The sequence below is a fragment of the Colletotrichum karsti genome (genome assembly GCF_011947395.1).
Source record: "Colletotrichum karsti strain CkLH20 chromosome Unknown Scaffold45, whole genome shotgun sequence".
In the NCBI taxonomy this organism is placed as follows: Eukaryota; Fungi; Ascomycota; class Sordariomycetes; order Glomerellales; family Glomerellaceae; genus Colletotrichum; species Colletotrichum karsti.
In genome coordinates, this window is record NW_024065945.1 from 207,355 (window position 1) to 233,962 (window position 26,608).

A 26,608-nucleotide genomic window follows, 5' to 3' on the forward strand; every position below is an offset into this window, starting at 1 on the left:
TTCGCCGATATCTCGTGTGACCCTTTCTGAGTGCTACATAGATCGATGATCACGCAATCGCGATTCCCAAGGGTACTGACTCGGCCCCTTCAACGACGCGACAGAACAGCCATGGAATACCACCAAAGGCGTGCTCGACGGTAATTCCGCAAGGACCATTGAAATCAAACCTAAAAAAGAATCAATGGACCCCCCTTGAGCAGATCAATACCACTTCGACGAACACCACCCTGAGGTGACCTACCTCTTTGGGCAAACTCGTCCCCCCTTCGATTGGCATCGTCGCCCATCGTCGCCAGACCTCTCACTTTACCTGACGCTAATGCCGCGGGCCGGCTTCCCCACAGACGGGCATGCCGTGGCGCTGTCACTAAGATATACGTCTCAGTAGGCTCATTTCAGATGTCTCGCTGTATCACACCATCAAGTTGCCGTGGCACGCATCTCGGGATGCTCGAAAAGAAGGGAACCTGTTTTTGTTGGGATAAAAGGCACCCGGTAGCCCAGCTGGAGTTCTGAGTTCTTGGTTGCAGCATCTCCGATAAGAGCACATCCAACCTATTTAACACACTCTTTTTTCATCAAGCATCAGCTGTCTCTATCGCCATCATGAAGTTCTCTCTTTCTTCCATGTTGCTCATGGGGCTTCTGCCCCAGACTTTCGCTCTGCCCATCGCCAACGAGACGTCTATCTACGATGCCATCATCGTCGGAGGCGGTCCGTCGGGTCTTAGTGCGCTCAGTGCCCTCGGCCGAGTAAGGAGAAACGTGCTTCTCATCGACTCGGGCGAGTACCGCAATCAACCCACAAGACACATGCACGATGTTCTCGGCTTCGACGGTAATGATCCCGAAAATTCAGTCACGATGACAACCGCTAATTCAAACAGGCGTCACCCCAGCTTGGTACCGCTACGCGGCCCGCAAGCAGATCGAGTCCTACGAGACCGTCTCCGCCATCAACGGCACCGTCACGAAGATCGAAGGCAGCGATGCCGACAACTTCGTCGTCTCGTACACCTGCAGCGCCAACCAGACGACCACCGTGAAGGCTCGCAAGATCGTTCTCGGCACCGGTCTGCAGGACGTCCTCCCCTCCACCCCCGGCATCGAGGAGATCTGGGGCAAGGGCCTGTACTGGTAAGCTCACGACGCACACCTTGTCGTCCGCCCATGACTAACAACTCTCAAGGTGCCCCTGGTGCGACGGCCACGAGCACGCCGACCAGGCCCTCGGCCTCCTCGGCGACCTCACCGACGTGCCCAGCCTCGTCCGCGAGATCCTCACCCTCAACACCGACCTCGTCGCCTTTGTCAACGGCACCGACACCCCCGAGAACCGCAACGCGACCGAGGCCAAGAACCCCAAGTTCGAGGAGTTCCTCGCCCTCCACAACGTCACCGTCGAGAACCGCACCATCGCCAGCGTCACCCGCCTCCAGGACGGCGGCGACCACCCCGCCGACCCCTCCCTCCCCACCGCCCCCGAGAAGGACCTCTTCCGCGTCGACTTCACCGAGGGCCCCTCCGTCGAGCGCGCCGCCTTCTTCGCCAGCTTCCCCGACGAGCAGCGCAGCTCCGTCGGCGCCGACGCCGGCGTCGCCCTCTGGGGCGGCCGTCTCGCGGCCGAGGTCTCCAAGGGCTTCGCGACCAACGTCGACGGTATCTACGCCATTGGCGACGCCAACTCGGATAACAGCACCAACGTGCCCCACGCGCTGTACACCGGCAAGAGGACTGCTGTTTTCTTGCATGTCAGGCTTGCGAAGGAGGATCAGGCCAAGGAGACCGGTATTGACTTGGCCTCCCTGTTGAAGAGAGATCTTGAGGTCGAGCAGCGCTCCGTGTGGGATCTTGCGAACGGTCAGCCCGGTGAGATCTTGTACGCTGGGGAGTTTGACCAGTAGCTGTTTGTTTTAGTCTATTTCACACCTAGTTGGGTCAAGCGAAGGCGTTTACATAGATGGAGGCGGCGTTGGGGCACAAAAAAAGAACACATTTCCATTTTTCAATCCGCTTCATCCTCGATCTCAAGATTCCCGACCTTGAACTTCTTGCCCTTCATATCCGCGTAATCGTTGTGGTGATGATAGTTCTTCACGCGCTCTCTCACGTACTGCAACCCCGTGACCTTCTCAGCATTCTCCGCATCCTCCTTAACCAGCCCAAGCCTCTTCAGCAACGGCGACGGGGCAGGCTTGATGTCGACGTCGTCGCCGGGTCTCACGAAGTAAAACAGCCCCTGGCGGAACAGGTGCGCCTGGTCCTCGGGCGGCCGCACCACCCTGTGTGTCGTCGACTTGAGGTATCCCGCCGACCAGAAGTCGAGGGTGTCCCCGACGTTGCACACTATGCCGTTGTCGACGGGCGGAACGTATTTCCACTCGCCGGACGAGGTCTTGATCTGGAGACCCGCCACGTCCTGGCTCCAGAGGAGCGTGAGGGAGCCGAAGTCGGTGTGAGCGCGCGACCAGGTGTTGGCGACTTTGAGGTCGTCTGCGAGGGATCGTGGGTGGTAGCCCATGTAGCGGAGGTGGTCTTCGCTGGGCAGCTCGTAGGCGTGGCGTGATGAGAAGTAATCTTCCGGGAGCTCTAGTAGGATGGAGAAGAGGGTGAAGACTTTACTCGCGAGCTCGAGCGAACGCTATTTGCGTGTGAGTAGCTGGCCAGGGTCGTTTGGAGGGTCATACCCTTGAAAAGTCTTCAATTTCCTTCCCGTAAGGCTCGAAGAAGGGATGAAACGGTTCACTGGCGTATCTGGGTAGAAACTTGGCGATGTTCACCGACTCGACGTTGTTCAACACCTCGGTACCTTGCATCTTCTTGTCATGCGACTTCTCGATCATCAGTCACTGCTGTCACTAAGAGTAGGGTGATCCACGATACGCACCGGTCTGTAGCCGAAATAATTTCCCTGGGAGAAGTCGCATGTGTTTCCCGGCCTTGCCTTGTCCTCTACGGGTAAGTTAAAGAAGCCCTGGCCAATATCATATTGTCGTTGCACTTCCTCGGGAGTGAAACCGGTGTTGATAAGACTGAAGAAGCCAGTCTCGTGGACCTTCGTATTTCATGAGTGGCTGTCTGCTGTTCAACTTCGGGCCTCACCTACAGCCTGACGGAGTTCCTCGGCGAGCTGTACCTTGCCACCCGGCTGGTCAAACTTCCCGATGTCAATGACTTTGATGTCTGCCCATGGTAGCTGATGCGTCGTTTTTGCCGGCCGCTGCCATTTTGGTAGCGGCGCAATTTCGGGAGATAGGGCGGACGGCATATTGAGCTTTTCGGACGTCAACGCGACATGTGCGGAAGCATTCCAGTAATGAGATGCTGAGCTTGTTCACGGTCTCGAACTGCTATGATAAATACCCCGCCGTCTGATGTCACGCCGTTCCCCGCGCCGACACCTCACGCTGCTTCGGAAGCCGATCGCCGGATCTCGAGCACGCCATACCCTCGGGCCATGACGAGACGAATCCTGCGCTGAGTTTGGGCTCCATCGCTCCAACCGACGTTCTTTTCCATCTGAGATTAGCTACAGATCTCTTGTCTTCACACAAACAATCTTTCCTCGCGAATTTTGGGGGTTTTTAATGACTACGAGGGAGTTCGGCAATAATGTTTGAGTGGCCCGAAGCTTCGGGTCTTGGGATGAACCGGCCAATCCGACTGGCAGCCAACTCCGGGATCTTTTGCCATCTATTCAAATTCAGTGACAACTCACTTCCAGTTGAAAATCTTAAATCTTCACGTCGGTTGTGAGTTAAGCAGATGGTGTGGTGATTCAACAGGACGAATCTAACGATGGGGATGGGCGACCTCGATGAGCACGGTGATCATAAGTATTATGGAAAGAACAGCAATAGTTCCGTACCAAAGTTGTGAGTATGCTGGGGCTTCAAATATCTCGGGAGGCCAATCTAAACAGTCAGCTTGGTCATTGAAGAAAGCTATTGCGGTTCTTCGCGACACTTGAAGCTCATCCGTGGCGCTGATAAACCCGCCTACGCCAAGGCCAATGTCACCAAGATGAATTCAGAATATGCTGCATGAGAATGCCGCTGTGCACATGGCCCCGCAGTAAGACGTGCTCTTTGCGATGCAAGACTGGCTTCTCGCCTGCGTAATCGGCACTCACTGATGTCGAGTGATGCAGGGGTCGCAAAGGTCATGAATTTCCCCATAATCGTGAAGAAATCGAGAAACACGTCGACAGAAATCGCAAAACTCACGTCCCTTCGCGTGCTAACTGCAATCACCCTGTCGATACAGACTTGGGACCTTCACCGAAATGCCCCAACAACAGCCCCCGGCAAGCGAACACCCTCCTTCAGAGGAGGACAAGCCTCTGCTGAAGACTGCGCACCGCAAGGTTGACAAGAGGCTTCTGATATGGTACTCGTTCGTATATCTGATCATGCGAATTCATGTCAGCAACATCAGTAATGCTGCCATTATCAACCTAGAGCAAGGGACCGGCATTCGAAAACAGCTGGGAAACCTCTCAAGCTCACAATGGGCTTGGGCGCTGAGCATCTTCTATTACCCTTACATGGTCTTCGAACCGCTTGCGACTCTCGCACTCAAACGATTCTCTCCTTCCGTTTGGATGAGCCGCATTATTATCACCTGGGTGCGCCAAGTTTTCCACGTTGAGAGAGATTTAAGAATCAGGACTGACATGTTGCAAAGGGCATCATATCTATGTGTCAAGGCGCAACACAGAACTATGCTGGTATCCTGGCATGTCGATTCTTCCTGGGGCTTGCTGAAGTATGAAAAGATCATCTTATTCAACTTCATCATGAGATAAATGCTCACAGCAACTGAACAGGCTGGCTTTTATCCGGGCGTGCTGTATCATCTTAGCTTTTGGTATCCGACGCATAAGCTTCCGCTAAGAATCGCAAGTATTTCTCAGCAAGTTTTCTCCGAGTTAGACTAACGAGAGCTTTTTAGGGGTTTTTCTATGCTTGTGGCATGTTTTCCGGGACTATTAGCGGACTACTAGGTGAGTTTAGGCGACACCAGGCGACGAATCCGTGGTCCTACTCACATAACATAGCTTACGCGATCTCATTCATGAATGGTATTGGGGGACTTGCTGGCTGGAGATGGGTACGTCTGCCCTCGAACTGCTCCGTGCTGTTCAACTGACACAACTATGCAGCTCTTCATCCTGGAAGGTATTCCTGCCATTTTGTGCGGCATATATACCTACTTCTTCTTGCCAAATTGTAAGTCCACCGTCTCATCAGCGACCCGGTCCACAACACTGACCCAAGTAAGACCCTGAGACGGTCACGTTTCTCACGGAGTCCGAACGAGAAGTGGTCCTCGCAGACCTCCCCGAAGAAGCACCAACCATGAAAGCCAAAACGATCAACGTCGAACAGGTCAAAGAGCTCTTCCGCAACCCCACCTTCATCCCCTTTCTCATGATCTGGATAACTCACGGTATTGGTGGCTGGGGCATCTCTTTCGTGCTCCCAACAGTCATCTATGAGCTGGGAATCTCAAACACCGCGATCTCCCAAGTGATGACCATGGTGAGACTCAACCCGTCTTCCGTAACCCTTTGGTATAAACTGCTTATGGCTTTTGTAGCCCCCCTTCACACTAGTTTTCGTCATTCTTCTGTCACTAGCCTTTCTGGTCCACACTCGAAGACTGAGTCCTTGGGTTGCAGGACTCGGTCTGGAAGCAGCCCAGATCGTTTGCTACATCTTGCTTATTACCGTGAAACATCCGATAGCGAAGTACATCTTCGTCATGATTGCCACAGCTGCATCACAGAGCTTCTTTGCAATTATTTGGCCTGGTGAGGAGCCCTCTCACCCGCAGGTGGAAACGTGAAAATTAACAAAGTATTCAATCAGAGCGCATCCGAGCAGCCAAGGGTACGACGACCGCCGGACTGGCCATCGGAATCACCAATGTGAGTAACGTTTTCAGCTACTCGAAAAATGACAACCGCCGGACTGATGAAACGCAATGTCTAGGCCTCGTGCCAACTGATGGGTATAGTTGTAAGTTAATGATCATTCCTTTCTGAGAGACTATCGGTGCTAACCAGCAACGAGGGCCCTCAAATCTACCAGCCCAAGTTTGGACCATCCTATCGCGTCAGCTACTCATGTTCCATCGGTCTTCTCTGCGGAACGTTACTCGCTGTCTCTAGTGCTTGGTTCTTCGTGGCCAGACAAGACAGGCAAGAAGGCAGTTTGGGAACTGAACCGACTGAGTCGGACACGGATCATAACCTGCAAATCAAGGCTTAATTATAGGTGTGTCTGGCAGAGTCACCCGCCGGAACACGGAGAGCTGGAGATATGAACCCCGATCGATGCACTCCATGTCCAAAATATCTGTACGTGTCAAGGTAGCAGCGGTACGGGCAGCTCGATCAATACAACGGGAGCCCGCATCATGTTGCACGGATATGAGCGGGGTGTGCGGGGTTCGGGGTGACAGACGGTCTTTTCCAAACGTCAAAGTTCCCCGATTCGTTCGTCCCGTGAGATCTCTAGTCGTCATCCTGGTCCGTGACGAATAGGATCTCTAGGGAATGTAGCCAAGACCAACTTGGAGTTGCAAGTTGCTGCAGAGAGCCTCGGTAGACAACAACCGAGCTTAGGATATCTACATTTTACCGGCCGCATCATTTTGCAATATTTGTCTCCTGGTCTCAACGGTGTTCGTACTCTGCGACCTCAATTCCAACTACGATACCCAAAAACTTGTCTTTTTGGATCAAAATCGGCAGTTCTAGGTCGAGCTTCCAGCCATATCTTGATCCTTTGCCTGGACCGGCACACTGTTAAGCAAAACGACAACATATCAAGCAACATGTCCCAGTTTGAAATACGCGACGCAGACCTTGCCAATTTGAAGGACAAGGTTGTACTTGTTACAGGTTGGGTCGACTCTCTTGTTCTCTCTCCGGAGCTGTTTCTCTTTCTCAATGTCACTCTACAGCCTCAGTGTGTCGTCATGTTGTCTCTTTTCTCTCACTCCTTCGCGCGAGCCATAGCATAAGCTATGTACACCCAAATACCCTTGCCATATGCATACTAAACTCTCATAAACATGCTTGTCGTCTAACCTGTGCTCTTATAGGCGGCTCTTCCGGGATCGGTCTCGGGACGGTGAAACTCCTTCTTTCCCGAGGCGCCCGGGTAACCAGCGTCGATCTGAGCCCGCCACCACCCGACCTGAAGGAGTCTCTCACGGAAGCGTCTGCATTCACTCACGAAACATGCAGCGTCTGTGACTGGGAGGCTCTACGCAGTGTGTTCCAGCGAACGGTGGAGCGAGAAGGGCGGCTCGATGCGGTCTTTGCGAACGCAGGTAATGATACTCAGTCTCTCGACCACCTTCTTGAGGGATGCGTATGCTAATCACCCGTTATTCAGGAATCAATCCTCGCACGAGATTCATCGACGACGAATTTGACGCAGCTGATGGTCAGCTGAAGGGTCCAGACCTGACTTGCGTGGAGACGAATCTCTATGGTGTCATATCCACCGTCAAGCTCGGCGTGCACCACATGCGTGCCAAAGATATCAAGGGCAACATCGTCATCACAGCGTCCGTCAGCTCGTGGACGAGATTCGGCGCAGTAGATTACAGTACGTCCAAGTCCTCTGAGTCTCTATCAAACCCACTCCTTGTTATGGCCTGCCTATCACCATGAAACTTACCTACTTGAACCATCGCTTGGGTGTATTTCCAAGTCTCCCGAACTCGATCTAACATCCCCACTCAGCAACATCCAAACACGCCGTCCTCGGCTTCATGCGCGGCCTCCTCCCGCACCTCTCCGCCCTCCCCTCCCCCATCCGCATCAACTGCATCGCGCCCAACTGGACCGAGTCCGGGATCGTCAGGGAGGAGATCGTGGCCCCGACGGGGTTCGCCCTCAGCAGCCCCGCGCAGGTCGCGCGGTCGGTGGGGGTGCTGATGAGCGACGCGGCGAGGGACGGGGAGGTGATCTTCGTCGACGGCGGGAAATACTGGGAAATCGGGAAATCGCTCGAGGCGAACGGTGTCGGGAGCTTGGTGGGCCCGACGATGCCGGAGGGCAGCGCGGGCGGGACGGACTGGGATCGGTATGTGGAGTTTTGTCGGAGGATGAACATCGCGCTCGGCATGAACTAGGTAGTTTTTGATCGGCCTTCGGTGTATAGTTCCGTAGACCCATTGAACATCATCGGTTTTGAGAACCTCTTTGTCCTAGTCCACTATGAAGTCAACGTATAACGACGGAGTGGATGGCCGAGGCTTTGAGATCATTCTCGAAGCCACCGAGGTTCCGCATGCTGTATGGACGGTCCCATGCATTGCCGCTACTTCGGAACCTGTCGGCGGCAGTGTCTATTTAGAGTTATCATGATCCGGCACGCCGATACAGGGTTCTAGTATGCTATGGGTCTCGTAGAGCCACTCCGCATCTTGGACTCAAGGCTCGATATGCGTATCTGAAGAATCTCATAATGCTTTCATATCAGGACGTAATGCATATTCCGTGAGTTGCTGTACCCGATCTAGCTCATCGTAGTAAGCACAAAGTCAGCTGCCCTGAACAACACATCGACAGCTGATCTGATCTGCTTCACGACGTGCTCCCAGCAACTTGGGTCGGCTCGACGGATCACCTTCGAAGCTAGGTCGCCAAGGCCTTGGCTGTTGGTTCCACTGGATACGACACGATCTGATTGGTGGTTGTCAGACATGGGTCGAAATCCATGTTGCAATCTGATAGCTTACCGATAGCCAAACCACTTCGCTTTCGCATGGCGTGCTCTTATTCAAAACCGTCTTCGTATAATGACGGAAGATGGTTCAATAATCAACATTTCAACATCCTCATGAACGTCCCGCAAAATATGGCATGAAGGGCCGATTCGATTATATCTGGTTCTAACCGTCGGAACGAACCATTCGGCCGAGGTCGGAAATCCGTGCTTGTTCGTGGCTTAAACGGTAAGTGGGAGGGAGGGAGAAACGACATTTCGTCTATCGTCTATCGTCTATCGGTATCCCACGCGAGCCGAACCAAGATCTATCCCACCGCCTCTGAAGCAGATGCATTGAAAATCACGGATTATGAGAGGTTGAATTCGACAGCCAAGATATTCTGTGAAATGGCTTTCCCTACAATTTGAACCACAACTCACGATGACTATTTCGAGCTCAGAAAGGAGCATGTCACTCAACCAGCAGAGGAAGACGTTCTCCACCTTGTGGTACGAATAGTCCACTTGTACGGGCATCATTCCCGAAATTCCCTGTTGCATCGCGAGGCATGGGCCGGACGCAAACTGCGGGTATGTACGCCGATCCAGCTTGAAATAAATGCTTCGACCTCGCCGACGTGTCCCTCACGAGTGCTCGTCTCTCACGAAGAAAGCTCCTCACCGTGTCACTACACCAGCCCGCCCTTGACCCTTTTCCACACATCAACGTCACGACGTCAAACAACAGCATCATCCTCACCAATCTTCCCCCTCCACCCCGTCTCACCACACCAAGATGCCTCTCGCAGTCCTCCCCGCCCTCGTCGAGGACATCCCGCGCGTCTACGACGTGCAGTTCGCCGCCTTCCGAGACGAGCCCATCATGCGCTTTCTCTACCCCAACGGCGTCGACCGCGAGCTCCACACCAAGGGCACCGTCGAGTGGTGGAACCACGACCGGATCGGGCACACGGTCAAGTGCGTCGAGACCGACACGGGCGAGATCGTCGGCATGGCCACCTGGGAGATCTACTGGCGCCCCGGCGAGGAGAACGCCTACCAGAAGCCCGACGGCATCCCCTGGCTCACCGGCGACGACAAGGTCCGCTGCGAGCGCATCCTCGTGCCCATGTGGGACATGAGAGTTAAGTTGTTCGGCAAGCGGCGGTATATCTGTGAGTGTTCGATGATGTTTGTGTGGTTCGTTGGAGTTTGGGACTGACCAGGGGAGTAGATCTGTCTACCATCGCCGTGGACCCCGACCACCAGAGGAAGGGAATCGGTCGTAAGCTCATGCAGTGGGGTGCCGACGTCGCGGACCAGCTGGAGCTCCCGATATACACCGAGGCCTCGGATACGGGCTTCTCGTTGTACTCGAGCGTAGGGTTCGAGAGGCTGACGCACGTGAAGCTCGTCCACTCGGCGGAAGCGCGCGGGAAGGACGAGGCGGCGGAGGTGCCTCTGGTGGTGAGGATGCCCAAAGCCGCCGGGGGTATCAGCTTCAAGCGGTGGTCTGACGCGGGCTTTCCGAAAGATTTCAACGTACACGGCAATGGTGTCTCGGCATAAGTTCCGTCACGTGTATGAAACCATGTGAAATCGAGCAGTCGAGCATAATGAATCAGAAAAAAATGGTACCCTCGTGGGCTTGAGTTCATAATTATGAGACCATTCTTGTCAACTCACTACGTCCTTCTCAGAGTGATCCAGCAGAGCATCACTTCACGCATTCCTTACATTGGACGAAACTGGACTCAGTTTATCTCACTCGGCTCAATAAAGATTCCGGTGCGGGCTTTATGTCATATCCAGTACTATCACAAGGCACGCCTCTGATCAGAGGCGCGTTGAGTTTCCATTCTCAAGTCTCCCCATCCTGAACCAAGTTCGCGATGCAGAAACTCTCACGAAAACGACATGCCGCCATATTCTACCAAGGTAAAGCCCATCATAGATTCTATCATTACCCTAAAATCCATCTGACGCTTATCTTTCTCATCACGAGGCGTAACTACATGCTGTTCGGGGGTATCAGACCAGAACTCAGCGACGGAGCTGACGTTTTAATCAATGTGAGAATGTGAGAAACCACGACCGATGTGACACAGGAACTCAGCATATCGCCCACACTATCAACTTTCCGTTTTACCATGCCATGGCAAGGGGTGCCCTAATCTTGGCAGAACGTCAGCGGAAAATCCACGATATCATCACAGCCATCTTTGTTCTTTGGGGTGGGACTCTAAGTCTGACGACGATAATCCCAAGCAAAACCTCCAATAGGGAACACAATCCACGTGTCACGTTCACATCACACAATCAAGTAGCGAGGGACTAAGACAATCATCGTGTGTGCCAAAGATCTTCATTGGCTACTACCTCCCTTTTCCAAGGAGTTCAATCTCAATATCAGCCCTCCGTCGGGCAACGACCAACCTCCCACCGAGTCCAAATCCGTCTGTCAATAGCGTTTTCAAGGCCGTATGCCACCCGCCACCGGCTATCATTCTTTTGAGCAAGCCTGATTAGACCTCCCCATGGCGAAAAAGAAAACAAAAAACACAGTTCCGTCGCGGTAGGTGACCATCCGAAAGTGTTTCCCCTCCCTGATTCTTTTTTTGATAGATCGTACACACACGCTCAAAGGCCATAACACAGAGTAATGAGTAGAGAGAAGAAAGTTTTCCCTATGAGAGAGAGAGAAGCATGAATTACCCTTGCCGCCTGCAGTGAAACACCGTCCGCAGGCCCAAAGAGATTCGTGTGCCGACAAAACCGCAACTTGCGACAGCGTGCCGGGGCGCCGAGGTCGATGGCCACTCAGTTATCCTCCTAGGATCGGGGCCCGTCGTAGGATCGATGAGCCTCGTAAGATCGAGGGTTGGATGGCCGACGACCACTACCTCTCTAGTGGTAGTTTCCGCCCCAGCCGCCGCGCTGCTGCTGCTGGTTGCCGCTACCGTAGTAGCCGCTGCCGTATCCACCTTGGCCGTACGATCCAAACGGAGCACCGCCGTGCTGGCCGCTGGTGGCACCGCCCATGCCGTAGCCGCTGCTTCCGTGGAGACCGTGTCCCTGGAGATGGCTGGGGTAGCCTCCGTAGCCACCCATCTGGGAGCTGGACTGAGGAGGGGGCAGTCCGGACTGGCCGGGGGTGTTGTTCGTGGCGGAACCAGGGCGGGCACCGCCGAGGGAAGGCGAAGGACCGGAGCCAGGCTTGCCGTCGCCGAAGGGCTTCAGATCGTCAGCAGCAGAGGCACCGTTGTTAGGCTGGGCCGTGCTGTTGAAACCTTGTCCAGCCGGAGACTGGAACGAGGAAGAGCCGCGGCCGAAGGTGTCCTGCATGCCGCCGAAGCCGCTAGCGCCGGCAAGACCAGGCTGGTTGCTGGACTGCGCAGAACCGGCGCGAGCACCGAAATCGCCACCCAGACCGGAGCCAATACCGCTGTCGGCACGGTGGAGAGATGACTGGCCGAATCCAGCAGCAGGAGAAGAAGCGTGGTCATAAGGACCCTGGGGCGACATGCCGTACGGGTTGCCGTAGACACCCTTGCCGTAGGGGCCGCCGCCGTATCCTCCCTGACCGTAGTGGCCGAAGCCCGCGTAGTTGGAGTAGTAAGCGTTGTTGTAGTAGGGGTGGCTGTTGTAAGGGTAGCTCTGCTGGGCGTGAGACTGAGGCTGAGTGCCCTGGCTGGCCTGCTGCTGGCTCTGAGCGGTAGGGTTCGGGGTGCTGTGGCCGCTGTTCTGGGCATCGTTCGTGACGCCTCCGTAGCGAGACTGGTTCTGGATGCCGCTCTGGGGGTATTGGCTGAGGTTGTCAGCCTGCTGCGATGCGTTGTAGCCACCGAAGGTTCTCTGCTGCTGGGAGGAGAGGTTGTCCTGGTGAGCCTGAGCGCCCTGCTGGCCGTAAGGCTGGTTGTAGTAATTGTAAGGGGGTCGGTTTTGTTGGTCGGCGGTGTAGTAAGAGGAGTACTCGCTAGGCGCAGAGCTGAAGGCTCCGCCGGGCTGCTGGTTTTGCTGCTGCGATTGGGAGGGGAAGCTGTCGAACTGGTTCTGCGTGGCAGACGGGTTCTGCTGGGTGAAGGGGTCGATCGGTTTCTGTTGGGGGAAGCCAGAGGGCTCCTGGGAGCCGGGCTGACCGAAGCGCGAGTAGGGCTGCGGCTGAGCAGCAGGCTGAGGAGCTGGGGGCATGTGAGTAACTGAGGAACGCAGTTGCGAGTCAATCATTTGCTCTAACGTACTCTGGTTGGAAGCGGGATGTTGAGGCACGGCGCTGGCGGGGCCTGCGGAAGCGTTAGCAACAGAGAGGGGGGCGTAGGCGTTCAAAATATCAGTACCGGTGGGGGTGGCGGCAGCCGCGGGGGGCAGGCCGGGAGCGGGCTTCTGAGTACCAATTGCCTCGGGGACGGGAGCTTGTTGAGGAGCGGGAGGGAGAGAGGTCCGGGGGTGTGCAACGGGGGAGTCGGCGGGGGGCTGAGTTCTGGTCTCAGGCTCTTCGCGGTCGCCATCGATGTCGTCCTCGTCGTTCAAGCTGAAGGCGCCGAACTGAACGGCAGCACGGTCAACTTCGCGGTTGCCAGGCATGCGGACAGCCTCCTCCTGGTCCAGGACGCGACGCTGGTAGCTCGGGGTACGAGAGCCTCTCTCGGTCGTGGCCTTGATGGCGGAGGCGGCGAAGCCGCTGTTAACGTTGGGGACAGCGGGACGGATGGGAAGGTGCTGCTGTTGCGAAGCAGACAGAGGAGTCGCGGTAGCGCTGGCAGCGTTAAGACGAGGGTCCCAGGAATCGGCGGTGGTGCTGGCGACGGTAGCAGTCGCGGGAGGATGCGATTCGTCGACTACCTGTTCGAGATTTGTCTCAGTGAGCTGGTCCATGGAAGGCGGCAAAACCACTTCGGGTTCAATGACGGCTGGTACTTCTGCGGGAGCTGGTTCTTCATGAGCTGGTTCGGCGGGGAGTTCAACAGCGGGCTCCGGCTGCTGCTGCTCGGGCTCGGGGGCGGGCTCGGGTGTGGGCTCATCGGCGGGCACGGCAGGAGGCAGAGGCTCGATGGGTTCGGCAGGCTTGGGCGCGGGCTCCTCCTTGGGCGGCTTCGGGGCGGGCTTGGGAACGGTCGACTGACGGAGCATGCTGGCCCACGTCTTGGGAATAGGAGCGGCGGCGGGCTTCGGCGCGTTAGGTGCAGCAGCGGGAGCCGCAGCAGGAGCAGGAGCGGGAGCAGCAGCGGGCTTCTCGATGGTCTCCTTGGGGGCCCAGGGGTCCTCGGCGGGCACGTCCTTGATCTCGGATGGGGTGCTCCATGCGTTGGACTCCTCGGTAGGCACTGAAAGCGGCTGGACGTTCTCCTTGGTGTGACGGGTGCCATTGGTAGCTGCTGTGTTTGAGGACCTGCCCCGTCCACCGCGAGCGCCTCCTCTTTCAGTGTTTCTGCCGCGACCGCGACCGGCATCCGAGGCGTTGCGTCCGCCGCGGGTGGGTCTAGCGTTGGATGAATCGATGATCGGGTTGGCAGTCGTGGGCTCCTTGGCCTTGGAGCGGGGGGCCTTCTTCGTGACCTCGCCCCATTGCGAGATGGTGCCTGGAGACGAGAAAAATTAGCAAAGTCCAATCTGGGGCGGTCGAGTTCCGAAACGAGGCAGACTGGGCGATAGCCGGGAAGGGAATTGCGCAAGGCTGGGGATGGCAGCCTGATGAGGCTGGAGTTTGCGTGTGTGCGTGTGCGTATGTGCGCCAACCAACCAACAACGGACGTACCTTCAGCGATGCGGGTGACGGCGAGGTTCTCGTCGCCATCCGTCTCTGAGAGAGCGTAGAGGATGTCCTGCTCAGACCAGTCGGGGAAGAGCTCCCTGATGAGAGAAACCTTGCTGCCGTACTGCTTCTTCAGCTCGCCGAGCTCGCCCTGGTCCTCGAATGAAGTCGCATCTTCGGCGTCCTTGTGGTCGAACTTATCGCCATTGGTTCTGCCCTGAGTGCGACCACCCCGGCTGGCAAATCCACCTCTTCCACCGCGACCAGAACCTCTGCCGCGCGCGGCGGCAGGCCGAGTCTGTACCTCAGACATTGCTGGGTGTGTTTCTTTGTAGGAGGGGGAGGGTTTTTTTTTCCACGTGTGGAAAAATGGAAGGAGTCAATTAAGGCCGGCCGATATCGACACGACAGCTCTGGTGGGGGGCGTGATTCAGCGGAATTCAGACCGATGTCGAGGTCGTAGAGGGGAAAAAACGGAAAAGAAAAGAGGTGCCGCAAAATGGGAGGAAAACGACGACGTCGTGGTCGTGGCTGACGAGACGAGACAGGTTTGGAGGTTTGGTGGTGGTGGTGGTGTAGGTGGGAGAAACGAGATGGATGAAAGGTGGATGTGGAATGTTGTGCAAACCAAGGCGCCAGATCCAAATGCACTGGGGAAAATGTTCAAAAGGGAGGTTTTTTTTGGGGTTTTTTTGCCCAGGCTGACAGCACAAAGAGAGGCCCCGTCAACCAGGTCAGTCACAGTGGGAAGGTACGCTAAAAGCCAGTGGCAGTTCAGTGGCAGCTGCGTCAGTGAGGTGGCCTGTGGCCTATGGGGAGAGAGTCAGCACCTGGCAAGCATCAAGTGACAGGACCCCGGAAAAAGGTACTTGCCGCCGCTGCTGGATTGAACTGAATTGCTCCTGCCTGCCTGCTGAGCTGCCTTTTGCTGCCTTTTGCCGCCTTTTTTTCCCTTTACTTCTTTTTTTTGCTCCAGTCAGGCTAAGGTTTTTGGGGCCTGAGCAACCGCCTGCAGCGAATGACGACCCCCTTCATCCGGATGCGGTTAGCGCAGCTGGTTTTTTTGCGGGTTTATGCAGATCCACTGCCTCAATCGATGGGCTGAGTGGAGGTAGAGGTACATCTCTTTGCCACTAAGATGAGGCCAGATGGCAAGTACACGCACGTACATTTTTATGCTGGTTTGTGCTGTGGCTCGCCTGGTGCCAAAGGAAGGTGCCTCCGCCCCGTGCCTCCGTCGTACCTGACCTCCACGGTGCCGTTCTCCCATTGGCCCTCCCTCATTGGCTGTGGAGGATGAGGTAAGAAAAGAGACCGTCACGCACCTTGGAGAATAGAGAGGCAATGCCCGGACAGCTCTCAGCTTTGGAAGAAAACAGTCAGCCACAGTTACTCCGAGGCAGAAAGTCTCATCCAGCACCCGAAATGCGGCTACAACAAGCGATGAGATGAAGGAGGCTGAAGCATTCACCTCAATCAGCCGACTTACATTACTTGACATCCAGGTTGTCAGGCCACGGCAACATGCAGCAAACATCCACAGCAACCGGGGGCCAAGAATGGCGCAAGCTCGCCTCAACCACAACCAGCAGAACGAAGCACTTGGTTCTAGAAGCCGTCGCCGGTCGAATTGAATTCGAAGCATGAATGCCATTGTTTCTGCAGCTTGCTTTCCCAAAAAGCCTGCCACGTCGGCCGAGAACGAGAGCTCTGTGCGTGCCATGTCGTCTCGTCTCGTCGGTTGAATCTGATGCTATGCGATATCATGCCCGCCATCCTTCAAACAACAGTCAGGCTCCCCCTCAGCTCCCTCCAGTCCTTCACGGACGCTCGCGAAGCTCCCCCGGTCGCTCTTGTGTCATCTGTTCCGAGACCTGGCGCGTTGCTCAGTCACGAGGCCGTATTCGTCACTCTCAATGCCACCCCTGCAAGCTTTGCTGTTGCGGTCCTCCCCCGGAGCTGGGGGACGATTCGTGCCATTCATCGATCAACGGGCGACGCGAGCTGACCCAAGGTCAAGAGTACACGCCAGATCTGGAGTAGCATTGGCCGGGCACGGCGTCGGCGTCCCCTTCTCCGGGCTTGAATCATTCATCTGGATCTCGTGACATGTACTCGAGACATTGCCCGGAGCAGAGAGAAGAAAGCAGCGTCAGAGTCTCCATTTTCTGGCCAAGGAGAAGAGAGAGTTCTCCACCATTTTGCCCGCATTCTCGGTACGTACCGAAATCTGCCTTGATCGAGCTCAGACGGTTACATGCCTGAGGCGTTTAGCGCCAGTGTCAACTGCGACTCCGCACTTTCGAGGTCACATGACCTGCCGGTGGCATGACTGACCGGCGCTCCGGTCAACATCACTCCATGGCATGACGATGATGCGAAGCTGATCCAGACTGGACTTGTGACACCATTCCGACCGCGGCCAACCGACAAGACACTTCACACCACTCCGAATCCTCCGATAGCAAGACAACAGCCTCGAGTGCTGAAATTTCCAACCATCTTGCGAAAGGCCGCCAGCGCCGCAATACCATCACCCCGCGATTCAACTCCGACACATCCCACCATGTTCACCACCAAATCCCTAAGCTCAATCAAGAACGCCCTCCCCTCGATTCACCAGCCCCTACCGCTCTCCTCGAAAGAGTCGCAAAAGCTGCTCAACGTCCTGAAAACGTCGTTCCGCCAGAACCTCGACAAGGAGCACGGCTGGACCACCGAAGATGCCGACACGCCGACTTCCAAAACGCCCTCCTCCAAGCACTCCGCCCGCGAGTCGTCGCACCGCAGACCGACCGACCGCCACCTCCGCTCCATCCTCTCCAACCCGCTCTTCAAGTCCGCCGTGAAATCAAACGACCTGGCCTTCGCCGCGCCGCGGGATCCCATGGACGTCTTCGAGGAGGCCGCCGCGAAGGGCATGATGACGATTAAGGCCGCGACCGGCTGTCTGCGTGCGAAACGCCAGCAGATCCTGCAGTCGAGCGCGCTGTCCGTCCACGACGCCATTAAAGACTCCATGGCGGGCTTGCAAGTCGTGCGATGGCTGAGGTCGTCCGGGGAGGAGAGGACGCTGGAGTTCCTCACGGATAGACACTTTGTGCACGAGCTCGCGCGATTCATGGTGCCCGAAGGCTTGGAGGAGGTGGCGTGGGAGTGGGCGGGCAGGATGATGACGGGAGAGGGACCGGCCGATCAGAACAGCGTGGTCGTCGGGTCGCTGATGTCTAGCCTGGTCGCCGCCAAGTCCAGCATCGAAGAGAGGAATCTCGACACGGCTTTCTCGACCATGATCAGGGCGGACCAGACGTGGAAGGCGAACCCGCAACTACCGCAAATCCTGCTCCGGCCATGGCAGGTCCTCTCGTGGGCGTCGACGGTCGAGGCGTGGAAGAGGCCGCTGCCGTCAACCCCCATGTTCGAGTCCTTCGTAAGCACTGCAAACCACATCCAGCGGCCGTTGAAGGTCGACCGCGCACATCTCCAACTTCACCACCCGACACATCCCGACCACCAACCGGCGGTCAAGTTCTTGACGGGCTTCGACTTCACGCATGCGGTGAACATATATCATCCTGCCGGATTGGTCGCGAGAGCTATTTTCATGGGCATGGATGCCGTCAGTCATTTGACGCGGCTGGGGCGGACGGATGAGGCGGAGAATCTGCTTCGTATGCTGCAGTCCAAATTCCCGGAGGACGTATGGCAAAGGCATCACATGCGTGGCGCGGCATTGATGTGAGGGGTTGGTTGTTGAGGTCTATACCGCGGTGGTACCGCTGGGTTGGATATAAGGCATGGATGAGGCATGGTTGAAGCGTGATAGCTCGGTAGATTGATCATGAGCCGAGAGGTGAGGAAGGGCGGGCCCGTTATGAACTTCAAGATACCCAAAATATAAAGTTAACCATACTATGCTGAGCCATCCTGACACCACACGTGTTCGATGGTTCGATTCCTGGCGGCCTTGAACTGTGCCTTGCCCACGATCATATTTTCTCGCATCCTACTCCCCAGCGCCATATTCATCCCATTCGACCACCATGACATCTCCTAGACGACGTTTCCTGAACAGGCCCTTCACACGTGAAGAGCAGTGAGACCGGGAAAAGAAACATGACCATCCCACTATCTCACCTCTCTAGCTGTGCCTGGTGCCAGGGTACTCAACGGCCAGCCGCTACATGTCATGTCCCCAGTCCCTGAGCACCTGCCAACGACGTGTGTCTCATCAACACACGATCCGGACGAAACAAAGTCCAAAAGTGACACCCGTCATCACGAAGGATGAGACGAACCCCGGAAAACCCAACTGGCTCGTGCTTTAATCGGCCGCGATTCCCGCCCGCCCATCCGGCCGGAGCAATCCGAGGCGTGCCTACATTAGCGCTTACCACCAAGCCAACTCAATTAAACACCCGTTATCCATTCAAAGCCGTTCAATCTGGTATATATTCCGTAAACAAACTACACTCATCTCAAAGACAATCTATCATAAACGACAATCCATCAAAAAACGCCTGACATCCCCCTCCCATCGTGATCCCAGTCCAAAAACCTCAAACCTTCTCCGCGACCCTCACGACAATCTTCCCCGCCGCAGACCCCTCCTTCAACCTCTCATACGCCTTGTCCGCCTCCTCGAACCCGAAGCTCGAGTCGATCACGCTCCTCACCCTCCCCTCCGCCATCCACGCCGCGACCGCGCTCAGATCATCGTGCGAGTTCTTCGTCATGAACGCCTCGAACTTGTGCCGCGCGCCCCCCAGGAACCCCGGCAGGAACATGCTCGGCACGAGACTCCGCACCTGCGCGAACGACACCGCGCCCCCCACGAACTTGAAGTGCCCCTCGGGCTTCAAAAAATCGTCAGACGCCTTGTACAGGTCCGGCGGCGAGTTGCCCACGTTGTCGACCACCAGACTAAACACCTTCCCCTCCTCCTTGAGTTTCCCGACGACATCGGACGTCTTGTAATCGATAATCTCGTCCGCGCCGAGAGACTTGCACAGCTCGATCTTGGCCGTCGAGCAGGACACCGTCACCCTGCACCCGAGCGCCTTGGCGATCTGAATCCCGTACGTCCCCGTACCGCCGGACCCGCCGTTGATAAACACCCGATCGCCCTCCTTGACATACGGCGCGATGGTCTGGTACGCCGTCAGCGCCGCGGTGCCCACCACGCCCGCCTGCTCAAAGTCCACCTGCCCGGGAATCGCCGCGCACCCCTCGCGGTCCGCGACGACGTACTCGCCCAGCGAGCCCTGCGCGCCGAGCGGGTCCATGCGGCCGAGCACGGCGTCGCCGGGCTGGATGTCTGCGACGCCGGAGCCGACGGCCACGGCGCGCCCCGCGAAGTCCATGCCGGGCGTCTTGGGGAAGGCGACGACGGCTTTCGCGACGAGGCCGAGGCCGGGGAGTTTGTAGTCGGCCGGGTTGATGCCAGCGGCGGCGACGCGGACGAGGAGTTGGTTGGGCTTGAGGGGTTCCGAGGGGGTCGGGACGGTGGCGAGGGTGAGGTTTGTGCTGGTGAAGGGGCCCGGGGCGGCGATTTGCCAGCGGCGCATTGTGGTTGGGGGTTGTTGTGTGGTCATGTTTGCGATGTGATTTGAGTCTTGTGATGCTTCTACTGTGAGTTGCGTGAAGGAGAGTGAGAGTGAAAGTGAGAATGTGAGGTGAGGTGTGTGAGGTCACGATTAAGATATGCCAGTGACGTCTGCGAGCTTCGGGCAAGGGGGCCATGATATAAACTCTGTTCAATCGGGGCGGGGCACGCGCATGCCACGGACAGCGGGACCCTCCCCGAAATCAATCATCCCTTCTAATTACTTAGGTACCTCGGCGAACTCAAGGAAGCAAAGAAGTACAATTACTAAGGAATTCCGGCCGGGTTTCGCAATCCAGCCGGTGCCCCTGCCACAAATGTCAAAAAAACCGTTTGACAGCACAGCTACGTCACGACTCGGCTTGCCCCGATTCGGCCCCGGCTCCTGAGGCTTGCGGTATTCCCGGGGCAATAGGACCCTGAATCCCGTGTCTATGCGGCCCATTGCATTGCGCCGGCTGCCGATTGGATAGTGCGGTGTGGGTTGTAACTCGGCCAACTCGTCGCTGAAGACTTTTTTCTCTTTTTAAATGAAATGAAAGAGGTGGAAGGCTGTGGAAGGCAACTCCTTCGTCAGCGCTAGTGATAATCAAACTCTGTTCACCAACCCAGTTTCACTCCCACGAGTTGTCAGAAAAGCAATGGACGTGAAGAGCTAAAACCAAGACCTGCGATGTTCACTCTACCTATCCTGCATCACGAAGTCTGTTCCCAATTCCATCCTTATCTCTCTTAGTTCCGGTGTCCTTGTTTCTGTTCTGTATCCTACAATTCATCATCTAATACTCAAACATCACTTCAAATATCCCAGAGGAATTGATCCAAGGTCGCCTCCCGATCCGCCTTCTCCTGGAACACCTTAATGGCAGCCGTGACGGTAGAACAGCGCTGTAAAAGGCGCCTTCTCTGTCTACTGCCGCTGCTGACGGCGTGTTCGTCGAGATCCTCGAGCGCGAATTCCGTCACACAGCGCGCCACCGTTAGAGGATGGCTGAGAATATCGCCTTCCAAAGAGTTGTTCGCCTTCTTGCCCAGCTTAGCCAGGCGTGACTGCGCATCGACTCCGAAAGCTTTCATGATCTTGCCACAAAACATGAAGAGCTTAAAGAAGTTGAGCCGCGCAAGGGGGTACTTGGTGCCCATGAGCTCGGGCAAGACCGTAGCCTTAGCCCTTTCGAGATATTCGGACGGCGCAACCTCCTTGTGGATCTCGTTGATCTTGATGTCCTTCTTGTGATCTCTTTTGCAGCAAATGCAGGGTCGTCTGGTGTAAGTGGCAACCCCGTGCACCACATCCAGCCAGTCGACAGCGGCAGCGTCATGGTTGTTGCAGTGCTGCTCCACAAACCAGGTCAATATATGTCCGCGTACGGGCGTAGACTTGGTAAATCCCACTTCGAGACGAGAAACGCTGCCATCGCGCACTCTGGCGATCTTGCAGTCGTACACGACTCGGCGATAGAGCGAAACAAAGTTCCGCTCGGGGATGACGCCCCGAAATGTGTCGTGGATCAGGACTTGGGCAAGTTGCTCCAAGAGCGGAATCTCCTGCACATCTAGTTTGGAGCGACGCAGGGCGTTATACAGATGGAGAGTCGACGTGATAATTGCCCAGTCCCAGCAAGCATTGCGACCTGTCAGAGCCGCTCCGGTGAGCAATTCAGTCATGTGATTCCCAGTGGTCCATGGCGATGTATGGTAGATGTCGAAGCTCTTGTCGCGGAGGTACTCGTCGAGACCGTCGACGAAGTTCTGAAGCTCGGGAGCTCGTTGTTTCCAACGCAATTCCGTGGGATCAACTTGATTGATAAGGCCAATGACTGGCAAAACATCGGTGCGAATCTCTTGTGCCAGACGGAGGCACTGGAGCCGGCATTTGCTGCCACTCAATCTTTTCTCGTTGATGAGGGCCTGCTCATTCGTCATGAACAGCAGATTCGCGGAGAAGACGAGACCAGCATGGGCAATGCGGATTTCTCGTTGGAAGAAGATCTGCGCAAAAAAGACGAAAGCCTCGGAAATGATAGGAAAGTCAAGCTCAGGATTGTGCTTGAGCGGCTCTATCTGAGAGATTGCGCGTGTGCCCAGCAAAGCGCCTCTCACACTGTCCAACATCTGTACGAGCTTATGGTTCTCGTCATCCGGGAGACTGGATGTTGTCTTGCAGGGTATCAAGTCACGAACGAGGTCAGTCCGGAAGTTGCATTTGCATCCGGTCCCAATGCAAATATCACTCCGACCCTCGACCTTAGGTCCGACGAAGCTGCCGAGGCTGGTGCCATATTCGTTGATGCTTTTGGCGAGCTTGTAGAGGTTATCACCGTGTCTGGCAGGCAGCTCGGGATCGTCGTCGTCTTTCACGAGTTTTGTAACAAAGGCCCCGATGCCTGCACAATTAGGGGTTCCGCACTTCGTGAACAAATGGCTGCATAGGGAGAAAAAGCCGGTGGGCATGTTGGAGGTGATGGTGTACGCGGCCATGTTCGTGAGCCATGCGGCGAGAGAGAGGGGAATCTTGCCCTCGGCGGCCTCAGCCCAGGACTCCTTCAGAACATCGTGCACGTTGGTCAGCTCCTGCTTATAAGTTAATCATGCTGAAACTCAAAAAAATACTCCCAGGAAGGCTCTTACGATGAGATAGTAGATCGCGTCCATATGATCGCGCATTTGATCGTCTTCCAAAACGAAATCGCGCGGGGCTTCGGAGGCAACATGGTCGCTATCCTCGGACGGAGAAACACACGAGGAAGAAGCGCCATGGGCGTGACCCGAGTGAGCGTTCGTGCCGATGTCTTCATCTTCGATGGTTTCCACGGTGACGGCAAGAGACGAAAATTGGTTCGGCGCATTGAGAAGGATACTGGAAGCTTCGTCGGAGACAGAGGTGCGCGACTTTCCCGCCAGTGGCAAGAGAATGTTGAGAGTCTTCTCGAGTCTGGATACGTCAGTATAATCATCGACAACAGCAGGGGAGGAATGCTCATTGTACCTCTGAACGAAGACTTGATGACCGGCGTCGGCCAAGTGAAGCTCCTTATAGATCTCGAAAACCTTCAAGCGCTTCGTGATTGCATCGCGGAGAAACCCGAGGACCGAGGAGGGCACAGCGGTCTTCTTCTTCTCCAACAATTTCGCGGACTCGAGGATGTCTTTCGTCGACTTGAAGGTTACGGCGGTGCCGCGGGGTGAGTGAAGTCGTTGCTGGCACCACAACCATCGAAGGAAGCAGTTGGTGGAGGCCTTGTAAGACTCGTACAGGCTCGAGATAGAAGATGCCTTAGAAGAAGCCATGTCGATTCTGTGCCATTGGGTTGCAGTATTGATGTTGTTTTTGCCGCTGCTAGTATTGCCGGTTCGATTGGAAAAGCCGGTGCGTCCTGGGGGAGGACGAAGAAAGAAGAGGACGAAGGAAGGGGAGAGGAATAGAGAGGATGATAAAGGAATATCGAAGGAGATGGAGGCCAAGGGGGAGAAGAGATGCGCGATGTTCGCGAGGCTGCCGTTCGCGATGTTGTGGAAATAAACAACCCGAAGTTTGAATATTTTGTAGAAGTAGGTTTTGTGGGCTGTGCGTGAGAACAACCTGGAAGTGAAGTAGACAAAACCCGGTACGTGGAAGGAAGGAGCAGACCAAGTCGTGGGAGGAAAGAGCGACCCAGGACGCGGGTCCGGAGGCAGCAACTTCACCTCACTGTTTGTCCTTTGAGACCTTGCCTGAGGCGTTGAACGGAGTCAAACCAGATCAACCCAAACAGAGAGCTAGAGGGTAAAATAAAAAAAAGCAATGAGAGCAAAAGCAACTCTTGGTGTAAATAAACTGTTAATATAATTTGCTTGGGTTCTTGCATCACGTACCAAGTGTAGAGGTTTCCGTTTCTAGATTGGGACTGCATCATGACTTTGGCCATAACCTGTAGGTCTAATACCTCACAGAAAGCATCATAGGCGGAAGAGAAGGTAAATAGAAGTCATTTTGTCATTTCCCGGGTATCATGGTAATTAATCTGAGAAAAACGCCGACAGCTTTGGGGTATCCTGCTGTCCATCTTGTCCGTCCATGCCGATATCCATCATCCCGTGAATCTCAATAGTGTCCAAATGTACTCTTCCCAATGACATGCACCCATCCTTCCAATTTCCCAACTCAGGAAATCCAAGATTTTGTCCAGCGACCAAGCTCATTATCGCCGCAGATACGCTCCATATCGTCCTCCCTAAGAGCAAGCAGCACATCCCACGGTGCCTCTCCCTTCGTCATGCCGCGTCTCTGCATGATGTTCATCGATCCGTCGTTCGCAGACCACGTCTTGCGAACGTAATCCGCCTTGCCACCTGTACCCGGAATCTTGAAGTCGACGTCGGCGCCCATGTGGTACCAAACGCTGCAGCCGAGCCCGGCGTGGTCTGGTTGATTCGCCTTGCGGAAAGCCGCTCCTTCCATCGCGGGGTCTTCGAGGGACGCGGCGAGGGCGATGCGGGAGGGGACGTAGTCGGGGTCTCTGGCCTTGTAGATGGCTTGTCTGACCATCCAGGCTGCCTCGAAGATGGCAGTGAGGGAGTCCTCGGGCATGAGGCCGAGGGCGTCAAGCTGGACGAGGGAGGCGACGTTGGTTGATGCGGCGGTTTGGGTGTAGATATTTCCCCAGGCCGTGGGTTGGAAGGCAGGAGAAAGAGATGGGCGCGCGTCGACGGTCAAGGTGAAGTTTGTCTTGTCGGACGAGCATAGGTGAGGAAGGCGTGCGCGAGTAACGTGAACCCAGACCATGGCAGAAATGGTATCTGCTGTAGTGACAAAGGCCTTGCTGCCGTATTGTTCTTTGACGTAGTCATCAGCCAGAGTCTTCATGACTTGGATAGTTGAGTTGTCAAAGCTAAACATCTTGCAGACAGCTCCCGGGGCTTTGTTCTTGGGAATGATGCTCTTTGTGTCTCTCGTGAAGTCGTACTCTGGGAATGTGACGCCTTTGATGTCGAGATTCTGGTACGAATCCAGACAAGGCCGTTGTTCGAGTTCTTTCACCCACGCTGGGCCTTCTGATAAGTATGAACCATCGACCTGGGAAAGAACAAGGTCATTGTCTGTGCTATTGGCGAAGTAGTCGAGAAAGGTCTTGATAAAACAACCGTCCATGATTCCGTGATGCGTTGAGAAACACAGAAACAGACCACCCTCCATCTCGGTGATCCTGAGAGTCACCGGTGGGCACGATTCTCCTGGCTTGGGGTGGTTGGGTGAATGTGAGAGCTTGTCTTTATCCATGGCTGAAGGGGGCATGCTAAGGACAATCAGCTCGCCGAAGGTATAGCCGCCAAGTTCCTCAAGGTATTGGCAGTTGAAGAGATCTGGGCGGCGAGCTGGATCAAGGGCCCGGTGATCAAGATTGTATGAAAGCTCGAGACGCTTCTCGTCATCGGCAGCAGGGCGGATCTGACCAGCGAGAAAGGGCCAGCGGATCAGGGCCCGGCGAAAGCACTCTGCAATATGGTTTCGAGTATCCAACGAGTCGTGATCATCGTCGAGGTTAAAGGCGAAGATTGTGCGGACATAGATACGCGGCGCGATCTGGTCCAACGGCGAGAGGGGGAGTAAGTTCTCAGAAAGGAGCCCCATGGTGTCGGATTCTCCCTCCGTGTTGACTGGTGATTTGTGTCCGGAGTAGAAAATAAGAGGCGCGGGGACCCGGGGTGAGTCTCGAGATCGGGGAGAGTCGCGGAAGGTTTTCGGTGGGCGGTAATTCTGAAGTGTGAAAGAGGTGAAGTCGGGAGGGAAGTCGTGTTGACGGAGCTTTTGAGCGGCCTTCTCGCTCGAGGTGAATGTGAGGTGAAGTCGTCCGTCTTTCTGGTGAATGATGAGAGCCGGCGCGCACCTTCCCTGGAGGAGATCCCGTCGGCTCGAGGTCACCGTCACCACTGACGCCATCTGGCCTCTGGACTTACTGATCCCAAGAGATTGGATGCGGTTCAAGAAGAGGCGATTCACCGCCGCAGATCGCGGGACGCGTAGGTAGGACCGAGAAGAGGATCTGGTAAGTCTGCCGGAGTGGACAAGACGATCTTCTGCGCGGAGGATGTCCATATCTGCCGGCATAAAGCCGCATGGGGTAGACGGTCTGCTGGAAATGGCTTCCATTGTGTCTGTGACTGTTGTGTTGACTGTGTGATAATTGGGGGAAGGTGGGTGAGTGATGAGGAGCCGAAGAGCTGCGGTGAAAGTTGTTTTTGGGTTCTAAATAGCACTCCCAGAAGTTGGACTGCAGGAAGAGGACAGGAAAAGACGACAGAATATATCTTAGATGTAATGTATCTCCGGAAGCTTAACAGGGTTGTCTATCTATTTCTACGGTCGATCTTTTGTTCGAGCCATCTCCGGTACGCCCAGAAGAACTGAAAGTTTGTATCATGGTGGCAGCCAATGCTCTTGATTATTACCAACGCCATTGTGACATGAGCCCAACCAATGAAGCTCTCTCAGCCGGCCCAGACTCAAGATGAATCATAAGTTCGTGGCCATGGATA

General features: G+C 55.5%; 10 protein-coding genes across 10 annotated transcripts; 5 read left to right on the plus strand and 5 right to left on the minus strand.

The window, feature by feature from the left end:
• Positions 1 to 609: 609 nt before the first annotated feature.
• CkaCkLH20_11075 (uncharacterized protein) lies at positions 610 to 1,907 on the plus strand (the record flags this gene model as incomplete). The annotated part of the gene is made up of 3 exons (XM_038893789.1): positions 610 to 841; positions 891 to 1,140; positions 1,193 to 1,907. 3 exons carry the CDS (start codon positions 610 to 612, stop codon positions 1,905 to 1,907), a joined length of 1,197 nt encoding a protein of 398 aa, XP_038740889.1.
• Positions 1,908 to 2,008: 101 nt separating this feature from the next.
• On the minus strand, positions 2,009 to 3,271 carry CkaCkLH20_11076 (uncharacterized protein; the record flags this gene model as incomplete). The annotated part of the gene is made up of 4 exons (XM_038893790.1): positions 2,009 to 2,644; positions 2,691 to 2,834; positions 2,891 to 3,058; positions 3,110 to 3,271. 4 exons carry the CDS (start codon positions 3,269 to 3,271, stop codon positions 2,009 to 2,011), a joined length of 1,110 nt encoding a protein of 369 aa, XP_038740890.1.
• A 1,017-nt stretch (positions 3,272 to 4,288) lies between these two features.
• On the plus strand, positions 4,289 to 6,278 carry CkaCkLH20_11077 (high-affinity nicotinic acid transporter; the record flags this gene model as incomplete). Its single annotated transcript, XM_038893791.1, has 10 exons — positions 4,289 to 4,630; positions 4,690 to 4,770; positions 4,957 to 5,008; positions 5,063 to 5,115; positions 5,168 to 5,234; positions 5,287 to 5,546; positions 5,605 to 5,818; positions 5,877 to 5,935; positions 6,000 to 6,026; positions 6,081 to 6,278. The coding sequence occupies 10 exons, from the start codon at positions 4,289 to 4,291 to the stop codon at positions 6,276 to 6,278; spliced, it is 1,353 nt and encodes a 450-aa protein (XP_038740891.1).
• A 568-nt stretch (positions 6,279 to 6,846) lies between these two features.
• Positions 6,847 to 8,157, plus strand: CkaCkLH20_11078 (short-chain dehydrogenase; the record flags this gene model as incomplete). The annotated part of the gene is made up of 4 exons (XM_038893792.1): positions 6,847 to 6,980; positions 7,262 to 7,347; positions 7,413 to 7,628; positions 7,766 to 8,157. 4 exons carry the CDS (start codon positions 6,847 to 6,849, stop codon positions 8,155 to 8,157), a joined length of 828 nt encoding a protein of 275 aa, XP_038740892.1.
• Positions 8,158 to 9,531: 1,374 nt separating this feature from the next.
• Positions 9,532 to 10,304, plus strand: CkaCkLH20_11079 (GNAT family; the record flags this gene model as incomplete). The annotated part of the gene is made up of 2 exons (XM_038893793.1): positions 9,532 to 9,910; positions 9,970 to 10,304. 2 exons carry the CDS (start codon positions 9,532 to 9,534, stop codon positions 10,302 to 10,304), a joined length of 714 nt encoding a protein of 237 aa, XP_038740893.1.
• Positions 10,305 to 11,642: 1,338 nt separating this feature from the next.
• On the minus strand, positions 11,643 to 14,800 carry CkaCkLH20_11080 (rnapii degradation factor def1; the record flags this gene model as incomplete). Its single annotated transcript, XM_038893794.1, has 3 exons — positions 11,643 to 12,916; positions 12,977 to 14,314; positions 14,491 to 14,800. 3 exons carry the CDS (start codon positions 14,798 to 14,800, stop codon positions 11,643 to 11,645), a joined length of 2,922 nt encoding a protein of 973 aa, XP_038740894.1.
• A 2,253-nt stretch (positions 14,801 to 17,053) lies between these two features.
• Positions 17,054 to 18,229, plus strand: CkaCkLH20_11081 (uncharacterized protein; the record flags this gene model as incomplete). Its single annotated transcript, XM_038893795.1, has 1 exon — positions 17,054 to 18,229. The coding sequence occupies one exon, from the start codon at positions 17,054 to 17,056 to the stop codon at positions 18,227 to 18,229; it is 1,176 nt and encodes a 391-aa protein (XP_038740895.1).
• An 817-nt stretch (positions 18,230 to 19,046) lies between these two features.
• CkaCkLH20_11082 (zinc-binding dehydrogenase) lies at positions 19,047 to 20,081 on the minus strand (the record flags this gene model as incomplete). Its single annotated transcript, XM_038893796.1, has 1 exon — positions 19,047 to 20,081. One exon carries the CDS (start codon positions 20,079 to 20,081, stop codon positions 19,047 to 19,049), a length of 1,035 nt encoding a protein of 344 aa, XP_038740896.1.
• Positions 20,082 to 20,890: 809 nt separating this feature from the next.
• On the minus strand, positions 20,891 to 23,383 carry CkaCkLH20_11083 (uncharacterized protein; the record flags this gene model as incomplete). The annotated part of the gene is made up of 3 exons (XM_038893797.1): positions 20,891 to 22,666; positions 22,724 to 23,027; positions 23,082 to 23,383. 3 exons carry the CDS (start codon positions 23,381 to 23,383, stop codon positions 20,891 to 20,893), a joined length of 2,382 nt encoding a protein of 793 aa, XP_038740897.1.
• An 853-nt stretch (positions 23,384 to 24,236) lies between these two features.
• Positions 24,237 to 26,222, minus strand: CkaCkLH20_11084 (uncharacterized protein; the record flags this gene model as incomplete). The annotated part of the gene is made up of 1 exon (XM_038893798.1): positions 24,237 to 26,222. One exon carries the CDS (start codon positions 26,220 to 26,222, stop codon positions 24,237 to 24,239), a length of 1,986 nt encoding a protein of 661 aa, XP_038740898.1.
• Positions 26,223 to 26,608: the final 386 nt, after the last annotated feature.